This window comes from Trichechus manatus, unplaced genomic scaffold (assembly GCF_000243295.1).
Source record: "Trichechus manatus latirostris isolate Lorelei unplaced genomic scaffold, TriManLat1.0 scaffold00193, whole genome shotgun sequence".
Taxonomy (NCBI): Eukaryota; Metazoa; Chordata; class Mammalia; order Sirenia; family Trichechidae; genus Trichechus; species Trichechus manatus.
The window spans coordinates 4492198-4504402 of NW_004444129.1; the positions used below are offsets into that span (position 1 = coordinate 4492198).

General features: G+C 41.0%; 1 protein-coding gene across 2 annotated transcripts in view; it reads left to right on the forward strand.

Moving 5' to 3' along the window:
* Positions 1-9105, forward strand: part of ZNF521 (zinc finger protein 521) — a 313858-nt gene extending 304753 nt beyond the window's left edge. For both annotated transcript variants that reach the window (XR_001121543.2, XM_004387768.1), the window contains one exon: positions 8287-9105. Coding sequence is in view for 1 of the 2 variants with exons in the window: in XM_004387768.1 (XP_004387825.1) it covers positions 8287-8316 (30 nt within the window). In the remaining variant the exon portion in view is untranslated. The remainder of the gene's footprint in view (positions 1-8286) is intronic.
* The last annotated feature ends 3100 nt before the right edge of the window (positions 9106-12205 follow it).

Here is a 12205-nt window from a genome sequence, read left to right on the forward strand (position 1 = left end):
TTCTTCGAAATGTTATCCATAATGTGTTATGATTCACACAGACAAATGCCCTCGCCTAGTCAATAAAACACAGGTAAACATCTTTCTGGTATTGAGTCCACTAGAGCCGAAGTACAGCCTTGAGTATATCCCACCTCAGTTTAGAGACCATCTCAAGAATAGATTTGACACATTGAACCCTAATGACCAAAGACCAGACAAATTGTAGGATGACATCATACATGGAGAAAACAAAAGGTCATTCAATAGAGAGGAAAGAAAAGACCAAAACTGATATCAGAAGAAACTCTGAAACTTGCTCTTGAACCTAGAGTAGCTAAATCAAATGGAAGAAATGAAGTGAAAGAGCTGAACAGAAGATTTCAGCAGGCGGCTCGAGAAGACAAAGTAAAGTATAATGACATATGCAAAGACCTGAAGTTAGAAAACCAAAAAGGAAGAACATACTCAGCACTTCTCAAGCTGAAAGAACTAAAGAAAATATTCAAGCCTTGACTTGTAATATTGAAGGATTCTATGGGCAAAATATTTAACAACTCAGGAAGCATCAAAAGAAGATGGAAGGTAAACACAGTAATTGTAACAAAAAGAATTGGTCGACGTTCAGCCATTTCAGAAGGTAGCATATGATCAAGAACCGATGGTATTGAAGGAAGATGTCCAAGCTGCACAGAAGGCATTGGTGAAAAACAAGGCTCTAGGAATTGACAGAATACCAATTAAGACGTTTCCACAAATGAATGCAACGCTGGAAGCACTACTCGTCTATGCCAAGAAGTTTGGAAGACAGCTACCTGGCCAACCAACTGTAAAAGATCCATATTTATGCCCATTCCAAAGAAAGGTGATCCAACAGAATGCAGAAATTAACCAACAATAACAGTAATATCACATGCAAGTAAAATTTTGCTGAAGATAATTCAAAAACAGTTGCAACAGTACATAGAATGGGAACTGCCAGAAATTCAGGCCGGATTCAGAAGAGGACATGCAATGAGAGATATCATTGCTGATGTCAGATGGATCTTGGCCGAAAGCAGAGTATAGCAGAAAGATACGAGGTTTATTAGAATATGAAATTGTTTCCCACGGGAGGTGTGTTGGAAGCTTCATTGCCAGAATCATTTAAAACTGGCCTGTAGTGTAAACCTGGTAAAAAAAAAAAAAAAAAATCTTTTCCAGCAAGGGGACAAACTAAATAACCTTAATAATCCTTTTCTGTCTTTAATATCTTGTACTTTTCTGATCACTTCTGATGATGCCATTTCACCTTTTGCTTTAATGTAGCTTAGTGTCATCCAGTAAATGCTCTGAGATGTCAGACCAAGCCCGTGTGAACTGTTAAATGTCAAAAGAAAATGCATCAGTGTCTCTGTAAGTTCATGATGATGGCATTACCATATGAAAAAATAAAAAGGGAAATTCTGTCAGTGCAAACATGCTCATAAATGCAACATCCGTGGCATTAAAGAGAGGGGCAAAAGCATATCATGACAGTCAGCTTCTGAAATGCCATTTGCTGTGTCAAAATAAAAGAAGAGAGCCTCATTCTAATAAATCCCACAAAAGTAAAAATTAGGAGTCAACTTCCCTAACTATTAAAAATCCACTACATGCTTGTTTTTTAGGTTCTCCAAGCACTTTGAGAAAACACTAATTTGTCTTTTAAAGGATATTCATTAATATATAACATCTCTCACAAAATGCACACGTCCGCATACATGTACCTGATGTTTATCAGCTAAAGGTCCACGAAAACCCAAAATCTCTCCATAATGAAGTATATAGTTTGAGGGTAATGGAAAGTTTGGGGTAAAGTGGCAAGATAGGATCTAAATGGTATGTGGGGGTGATTTGGGTCTTGAATACTGTCAAGTGTAGTTTTTAGAACATTCTTAATGGTACTTCTAGAGCTGTAGTAGTTCACTTTGTATTCATTTGAAACTATGAGTACTTTTGTAATTGTGTGAACTTTGAAAATGTTAATTTATTACAGTCACATCCTGTTAACCTTATTAAAGTGTTTAAAGGCTGCTGTGACTATTTTGTCCCTAACTTAAGGGGGAAATAACACAGCATCCTGTCATCATTAGCTATAGACACTTTTAAAACTATTTTACTAGTAAAAGAAGTTGGGATTGAAAAAGAGAGAGGGTGGAAATGTAGAAATCTTGATTAGAAAGTATAATTTAATAGAACATGTATTGAACCAAATGTATTGATTAATGTAGAAGATATAGTACTTAATTGATTCAAACCAGAGATTTAGTACTAAAAGCTCTAAGCCAAAAAGCTGTTGCAGATTGCTACAAAAGTCAGTTTAATGCTGTCCTTGAGAATGCCTTCACAAAGAAATTCTTCTAATGTTTGAGGACTAGGTAGAATGCGGTATATGTCAGTTTGATCCCGGAGGGTTTTGTTTTGTACTCTAATAGCTGTTACGAGCCTACATTATATCCAAGGAGTAATTTTCCTTAGGGGTGCCCGGCTCGCTTTGTGTCAATATTCTAGCATTTTAAGTCACGTACAGTATATGCTTCTGGGAACAGGGAAGGAGCCAGCCAGACTCATAATGGTCTGCATTCATTAATAAAGGCAGGAGCTGCTGTCCCTCCATTGCCCACTACAGGGATGCCTCCTTGGCCTTCAGGGACTCGTACAGACACATTTAAAGAAAGCTTTATTTTGAGTGGGCAGAAGATGAAATGTAGGACTTGCAGGCATTTCCGAAGTCAGCTATATGCCCGAACACAGGAGCACAGGGGTGACCTTAATGGGTCAAAGAAGAATGCAGGTCAAAAGACTTATTATCCAGCCTGTTGGAAACCAATTGCTTTTGTTTAAAAATAAAAAAGGAGTAGTGCTTAAAGGTTGACAGTAATGCAGAATTCTGTTTGCAGCCTGTAAACTGCACTACGGTATGTGCACTGGAATATGCTTTTGGAAAAATAAGAACATACAGATCATCCACATTGTTTACAGATAGAGGTCCAGGCCAAGTGATAAACGGAAGGGTAATATAATTAGTTAATCAGTGATGATTGATTACTGTTGTTCGTGTTCTTCGACTGAAGAAAAAACAGCATGCTGCCTCGGTGCTGTCACCATCTGTTGAAGGAAACAGACACATTTAATCTTAATATTTCTTTATTTCTTCCCGCCTCACATTGTTGCGGACCCACGATTGCCTACTTATTTCATCTGGTCGGAAAACATCTCACTAAATTGAATACAACTGCAGTTTAAATTCAGGATTCTAATGGGATCGTGAATTAGAGGAGAGCTGGGTTTTGTTGTTGTTTTTTTTTTTTTTTTTTTTTTTCATTCCTTTTTAAAGTAGCATGCTGGCTCTTAGCATTAAGAGCTTGTCAGAATTTGAGACAAAGGGCTATAAATAGACACGTCATGGTAAAAAATGATTAACATCTTTGAATCAACAGATTTCACAAACCTTCCATTCAAACGCAGCATCTAGTTTTATTACCACTGCTACTTAACATTTTGCCGAAGCCAATAGAGGGTTCCAAAGCACGGACGAGACGTGGTTTCTGCCAAAGAATTGGGAAAGTGAGGGCAGAAGCACAACTTTGGTACGTGAGAATTTAATTTTCAACCCGAGGAAGGTAGAATCCCCTGGCTTTCCTCCAAAGCTTAACTTCATCATTGTTGTAGTTGCAAAAATTTAAATTCATCTCCCAATTGCCGGCAAATGGGATTGCTTAGCAGAGGTGAACATTTTCAGGAGATCGTTGGGTTTTATTTTTATTTAAAAATATTTTTCCTGGATTGCGTTTTAAGTAGGATTAAACCATCTGACCAGTAACTGTGGTCAGCTCTCAGAAAGAAGGAGGCTGAATTAATCATTTGTTAGAGTGCCAAGCCCAAAATGAGAATTCCAGGCTTGTAAAATGAAAGGCATCTCATATTTAAAAAGAAATACGTAGTACTAGAAGAGAATTTTTAAGGTCCTCATCTGTTTTTTAGCTTTCTAAGTTTAATTTCACATTTATAGAGGGAAAAAAAAGAAAAGAGTGCGCACTCCTTCCAAATGGGGCCCTTTGCAATGAAGAGAGTGTTTGAAACCCTGCTATTAAGGTATCATACCTTGATGGATCTTCTTTGAAGCTTTAAGGTGTGTTGTGGATTTTTTTTTAAAAAAAAAAACACAACCCCCCCCCCTTCATGAAAAGCAACTGTTCATAACTGCGATTAACGGTTTGCAGTTTTCAGTTACTTAGACATGGGGTCTCCAGGAGATGGCTTTTTGCAGAGTAGAATATGGCTCTCTGTGGGATTACAGAAGTTTTCTTCTCCTCCCTCCTTTTCTGTCATCACTCCCCACCTCCATGGATGTTGCACTGATGTACTTCTCGATTATGTAAAACACTTTCCCTTCATTGGAACAGATATTTTTTCTCATAACCTGTCATTGCATTAAAGAGCTTTGGGGACTATGAATTGCTGTGTAAAATTGGTGAGATTACCCACTGCTTTGTGCTAGTATGGTGGTTTCCTGTGGACCAAAGAGCTGAAAACTCCTGCCCCGAGAAGGCTGCTTGCTGCTGGCCTGGCCGCCCTTTTCTGCTTTCTGCCCGCACACGGTTTTGTCTTCAGTGTCTCGGGACCGGCTCGGCAGTATGGCGGGTAGCCAGGGCAAGAGCAGACAGTGCTTCGTACCCTACCCTCTCTTCTTGCTTGGTGCTGCTGTTGGCTACTTTTCGTCTTTGCCACTTGCTCCTTAGTCCCCCTTTCTTTAAAAAAAAAAAAAAGTTATCTATGATTTAAGGAAAAAGCAGTAACACCAAGCACTCTCATGTCACTGGCTCTTGAGCCAAGTTTGGAGTCTCTGACTTCACATCTGTTCTCCCCAATCCCTAAAAGCCAGGTGAGTAACCTGTGAGGCTCAGGCATTCGTCCCTTCCTTCAGAAAATGAGGTGAGGCCATTTGCATTCTCAGTGGATCTGCATATGGCGTAGGAGAGGGCAACAGACATCTCCCCACCAGTGACTGGCAAAGGCAGGGGTGGGCAAGCCCTATAGGAGTATAGCAGGGTCACCCAGGTTTCTTTCTTTCCTTTTAATGCAATTATGCCCATTCCCCAAGATGCCCTAGGAAGATACCCTATTCCCACCTGGAGAATCACTCACTGCCAGTGGTGGCAGCCATGATCAGGGACCCTGTCATAGACCTCAGCTGGGATGGAGCGGAAAAAAAAAAGAAGAAATGAGACTAAATGATTGAAGTGTGTGCAGGTATCTCCACACCAAGAGGACTTGCTGCCTTTATTGTTTCTCATGCCAGATTTCCCATTTTGAAGTTACTTGTATTGGGGCTGCTTATTTCCATATAAGCCGTACTCTTGTTCTTCTTGCAAATGATTTATCTTTTCTCTCTTAATACGCAAAACATGATTCCTTTATAAAAGCGACTTCAGTCTGTTGCAGTAAGTTATATGTATGTATTTGTTCATCTCTTTCCACCTCTGCAGAGACTTCTATGGCTTTGGCTTAGGACAAAAACCTCCAAGACTCAACTGTTGCCACTTTATGGACAATTTTTTTTAGGCTCTTGATTTTACAGCTTCTCAACATAGGCACGTATAAAAACTCTGGAGAGATTACAGTGTATCTTCCTTTATTAACCCCCAGAATGGTTAAGAGCTCATGGTGCTAACCGAAAGGTCAGCAGTTCAAATCCACCAGCCACTCCTTGGAAACCCTATGGAGCAGTTCTACTCTGTCCTATAGGGTCCCTATGAGTTGGAATTGACTCAATGGCACCTAACAACAAACAACAACCATATGTATGTATACGTGTGTGTGTGTATGTATGTATGTATGTATGTATGTATGTATGCGTGTGTGTATTTGGTTATTTTTTTGGTTTTGATTAAAAAAAAGTTTGTATAAGATCTGATTTGACTCTTTGAAAAAGCTTAGTGCATTTTGAGTAACTGAACTTTTATGTTGTTTATAACCTCTCTGATCATAATTGTATTGATTTTTAAGGCAATAGGAAAATTTTTTGTCTCGTTAGTATTTTGATTATTCTTTCTAGCTACATGTTATTGATAAAAATAATTTTTTAAAGCCTATAAAATCAATATAAAGAAAACAAGAGTTGGCATAAAAATAGTTGGCTCTCATATTCACTTTGAGGCTAGTACTACTAAGAAGAGAAAACCCAGCTTATCCTTCACTGAGTTAATAAAAATAGGTATGTTTTAAATAAGGGAGAGTAAGGTAATATTCCCCATCATTATTATCTGATGTTAGTCTTCAGAAATGAGCTAAGTTTGATATAAGGAACATAGGACCTGGGTCCTCTTCAGTAGCCTCAGGTCCCTCCCTAGCACACTGAGCCCTAACGGGGCAGACCTCAGTAGCCAAGCCTCCCCATCACCGAGCAATCGCTATCACTGAGCGCCTCTTTCAAGGCAGCCGTTTTGCTAGGATGAAAAGATCTCTAAGACAAATCCCTCTGCTTAAAAAGCTCTCAGGGTTCCTCTTTGCCTACAAGACGAAGTCTGAGCTCCTTAGCAAGGTACGTACACAGGCTGTTAACAGTCTGGCCCCAGACTACCCTCCGGCTTCATGTCTCGTTACCGCGCTCGATCCAAGACACTCTGGAAGACCACATCCAATCTGAACAGCTTGCAGGTCCATGAGCATACCTTGCAATAGTCTTGCTTCTATGCCTTTACCCATGTGGGTCTCAGCTTGGAGTGCCCTTCTGCATCCCAGATGATGTCTCATGTGTCCAGCTGCAACTAAAAGGTCAACGTGCCACCTCCACTGTGAAGCCCTCCCCAAAGGCTGGGCAGGAGTAGGTGTAGCCATGACATTTCCATGTTTATTTCACATATAACCTTTGCCGTATTGCTTTACTGTCATGCGCCGCATGACTTGCTTCTTTAGACTGTGAGCACCTGAAAGGCAAGGGTCATTCCTTCTCTTTTCAGTAACCCTGCCTAGTCAGTCAGCTGTTCAGTGGCCGGGTCCTCTTTACAGAGCACTGTGATGCTGTGGGGCGCCAGGTGGTAACACAAGTGTTCAACAGATGCTTGTGAAGGAATGAAATAATGAATGAACATCACAATTACTGACAGAAGGGAGGGAGACATGTCCGCAAACAACCATAAGACAAGACAGAAGACACATGAGATGTAAGCAGTGTGAGGTGCAGGAGGTAATTAGAGAAGGGAGAACACAGTTTTCAATGGGATGGGCCTGGAAGAGGTAGCATTTTGAGCTAGGCCTCAAGACTGTGGTCACAGGAGATGGTTGGGGGCCAGGGGTGACATGCACAGTAGGGGTGGGAGAGCATGGCCCAGAGAGAGTGGAGGAGAGGGAGGGTGGGAATCAGCCATCACCAGGTTTATGCCCAAATGAGTGCCCCGTGGTTTGTGAGCTTCCTCCCTGCAGGCCACAGGCCCAGATTTTGAGCCTGTCTGCTCAGGTTTCCCTGTTAGAGCCTGGCTTATAGTCCTGATTTGCCCAGGTGTCCCAGCTGCCCTGGCACAATTTGGGAGGAAGTGGTTCATTGAGAGAGGGAAATGCTAGTGTGGATGGAGAGGAGACTACCAAAAGGCAGGAAGCGCTGCATCAGCTGGGGAGAGAGCATCAGGGACGTAGAGTCACCGCAGGCAGCTGTGTCTGCTCCTGAGCCACACTGTGACCACAGCCCGAGCCCCCCAGGAAAGGGGCTGGCGATGCTTCCTGGCCCCTGTCAGTCCTCAGCCAGGTAGCACTTGCCTTTAAAGTACATATTCAGGGACAGAGAGTCCCTGCTCCCAAGACACTCAAAATCTAGTAATGAAGACATAACACAAAAGCATAGATAGCAGTAGAGATAATGCACAGATGAATAAAACCGCTAAAGCAGTGCTAACCTTGAAAACTAGGTCATATTTTGGTAAGAAGGGGTTGTGGACAGTGGGAGGGTATTTTGGGAAGGCAAGAGCAGAGGCAGAGAGAAGGAAAGGTACTAGCCATTTATCTGATCCCACATGGGCTCCTGGCCCTGTATCCTACTCCTGGTACTCAAAGGTGGCAGCCCAGTCCCGCCTGCCCCCTTTGCGTTCAGGAGAGAGTTCAGCTGCACCTCCTGTGGGGCAGTGAGGCATTAGGGCACTTTGTGAGGGCACCCATAAGCACCTGTTCACCCATGAGCACCAGTGCGCAGAAGCACATTTTTAATGTTGCTATTAATCAGCATCTGTCTATGCTTAGTCTTGTGAAAATGAAATCACTGAAGGTTTTCTTTTTCCTCTTTCTTTTTTACAGAATCATACGATGACCCAACACAGCAGTTAGTGCGAGGACCATCTCTCAAGGAGAATTACTTTTGTGGCACAAAAAGGGAACATGTTTTACTCTTTGCACGAAACTTCCATTGTTAATGTATATTATTCAGAAACATTGTATTGTACCATAAAACTTGTATTATCAAAACTGTTGGATGTTCATGTGTTTGAACTTTTGAGCACCGGATAGACTCCTTGTATATAAAGTGTTGCATATGTATTATGTCGTCTGATACTAAAATGGTCTTATAAAGACAAGTGGACTTGGGCCCTATTCAGGCAAGATTTAAAAAAAAAAGGGGGGGGGTGAGCAAAAAGGCTTAAGAGAAAGTATTTTCAAGGAAGACATTAAAAACAACTATGTTACACATGCAACTATGTTTGGACTTCCTTTTATTTACACTTAAGCCTAGAATTTCTCTTTTGGTATATCATCGGTTGAATCCAAGACTATTTTTTATTGCTGAAGATTCTTGCAAACCCTGAAGAGATGTTCTCACAGAGCAGAAACCCACAGCTGGATAAGGCCCGTATATATATTTGTAAGCCTTGCAATGTGACAGGTAGCATCACCATATATGCAATAGTTGTTATGTAGACTGTCAAAGAATTTTTTTTTTTCCTGGATACATTTGAAGCTTTGAGTGTTCAAGGTTTTCCTTAATGATTCACAAAGCCAAATTCTTGAATCAGTTGAACTAACCTGTATGTTACTGTTATTAATGTTTACTCTGCGGTCTGAACCTGGAGATTACTGGAATTGTTTTCCAAGGGGAAATAAATTCAGTTTACCATTAGGTGTGAGTGTATTTGTGTGTTTTCTTTTTCTAGTTACTCTACCATTAAACAAAAGAAAAAAAAAAAAACTCTAATTGCCTGCACCCTTGGATATGAAATCTGCTCTTGAGCATATCACAGGTATAACCTCAATCATATTTAACCTTTTCACACTGGGCCAAATGCTGCTGGGAGGATATTCATCATACTGCAGAGGGAAGGAATCAGACCCAATATACTTCCTTTCTCGTAGATGTACCAGGTCACATTGTACTTGAGCATTGTGACATCACAGATGGATGTGATGGCTGTTTTCTGCATAATTTGCAGCCCAATTCATGTCATGCTGTGCAAATCTGAACTCAAAGTAGATCGCTGCAATTTGAGAAGCAGTTTGGCTTATGTGTACTTAAGAAGCAGCATTGTTCATTCAGAGAAGACAAAGCACAGAGAAGGGAGTCTGATGGTTGTTAGTTCTAGTTCTGGCACTAACTCCCAATCTGGTCTTGTCCAATTCACTTCACCTCCTGGCCTCGGTTCACCCTGCCACGGGAGATAGTGTGACCTGGTCATCAGGCTTCACACAGGTAGGGGGTGTCTCTAGATGTTTGCCTCACAACCTGCCATAAAATGATGACTGAATAGAAGCTGATTTTCAGAGGTGTTTTGTTTTTTTTTTTTAATTGTTTGTTATTGTTGTTTTAAAGATAGAAGATGAGCAATGTATAAATTGAACCCTGACAGAAGTGTTTTATCAAAATTGGTAAGTATAGACGTGATACTAATGGGCGACTTTCACCCAAATCATGCTTAAATATTTAACATACTCTGAGTCTTTCGGCCTCTTTTAAACTTGAGGGACCTCAGGCAGATCTTTGACCTTAAACAGACATGAATCCTCACAGTACTTTTTTGATGGAGAAACAAAGGCAGGGACTGGTTGACTTTATTGTGACCACCTGTCCCCAGGAGCACATCAATGAAATCTAGATAAGCAGCACCAAGTCATAATCCTCACCCCAGGGTCCTCACACCTTAACCTGCATCAGAACAACCTGGGGGTGGGGGAGAGCTTGATTCAGACTGCTGGGCCCAATTCTCAGTAGGCCTGGGTTGGGGCCCAAAAATTTACATTCCTAAGAAGTTCCCAGAAGATGCTGATACTGCTGGTGTGGGGCCACATTTTGGGAACCACTGCTGTATCCCAATTTCTAAGTTAGTTGAAGCATGTTGTTGTTAGGTGCCATTGAGTCGGTTCTGACTCATAGTGACCCTATAGGACAGTAGAACTGCCCCATAGGATTTCCAAGGAACAGCTGTTGGATTTGAACTGCTGACCTTTTGGTTTAGCAGCTGAACTCTTAACCACTAGGCCACCAGGGTGCCAGGTGAAGCGTAGACCTGGCAAATTGTACTATTTTGTTACCAACAAAAAGAAAAGTTTGGTCAAATTTTAAGATCATTCAGGAACAAATACTTTATAACAAAGTATGTGTGCTGGCTAGACTGTGTGTGTGTCTGAACTTAGCTGTTTAATGCTAGTAAAACCTACATCTATACATTTCACAATGGATTGCCAGCATGCTATTTAATTAAAAAGCTTTTTCACCAGCTACATAAATAATGAAGTAGGCTGAGAATATACAAGTACATTCATAATTAAAACACTCAGCTATATTTAAAAAAAATTAAGATCTCTGGTCTATTCAGGGTTTTGCATTTAAAATGAAATAGCCACACTTAATAATGATTTTTTAAAAGCTTTAAAACTTCTGTTATTAATGAGTGTGTTATATTTTACCAAAAGTAAGCTGCTCTGTATTCATGGAAAGCAGGTGATGGTGTTATCCCGGGGATGGATCCAAAGCTGCCTGTAACAGTATTGCTTCTTAGAGACTTTTCAGACTCATAGTAAACACCAGGAGCTAGAATCCTTAGGAAGCAACAGATGCTTGGGCTTCTCATTCTGAGAGGCTGCCGACAAGGCTGGCCACTGGGTTACTTCATTAAAGGCACAGTTTTAGCCTCTTTCCAAACAAAGCCAGAGGCCAAGGAGTTGACCATTCTTCGCTTACATGTTTGGTTGATCTCCCAGTGCCTATAAGTTCATATTTAGCAGGTTCCTTTCTCCTTACAACCAGTTGTTTTTTGGATCATAAAAACATCACAGGACAGTCATTGCTTCCTTTGCTTATTACCTGGTTTATACCATATCCCACCTCTCCTAAAGGATAAAGGTTAACAAGACATTTATAGGGAAATCTGCATCTTGTAAAGGAAAGGGAAGAAAATACACTGATGTAGTTGCCTTGTCTGCAGTTCAGTTTGGGTTTTGAGTGAATTTTAGCATTGACTTTGAGCTTCCTAGTAGGAAAAAGATAAGGGAAAAAAGGAATAGACCAGTTCCTTAAGAGAGAATTTTTTTTTTCTTTAGCACTTAATTCCAAATAAAAATTTCTCAAAGGCCTTATATACAGACAGGTGGCCAGTACAATGGCCACTATTTTTTATCATAACTTTATGATCTAATGCAGTGGTTCTTATCTGGGGAGGTGTTACTGCACCTCTGGGAAGAGGACAAGGATGCCCCTCAACATCCTACAGTGCACAGGACAGGTTCCTAGACCAAAGAATTATTCAGCCCAAAATGTCAGCAGTGCCAAAGTTGAGAAGCTTTGCTCTAATGTAAAATTTTATATGATGTTTCAAGGGCCTGAGCCCTTTTTATTATTGGAATCACCTGGGAAACTGAAAGCCACTATTTTAAAGACCCCATTCTGATTTAATTGATCTCAGGCGTTAACTGGGCAGCCACAGTTCTCCCAGGTGAGTATAATGTAGCCAAGTTTGGAAATGACTGGGCCATGCTAAAATTCTCAGGTGAGGCTAGAGCTAGGATCCAAGATGGGAATCTGAAGATAACATCAGAGGAGGAGGTAAATATGGACCTTAAACTCGCTTCCCTCTACATCACTGTCTTAGTTACCTAGTGCTGCTGTAACAGAAATACCACAAGTGGATGGCTTTAACAAAGAGAAGTTTATTCTCTCACAGTCTAGGAGGCTAGGAATCTGTAATCAGGGTGCCAGCTCCAGGGGAAGGCTTTTTCTCTCTGTCGGCTC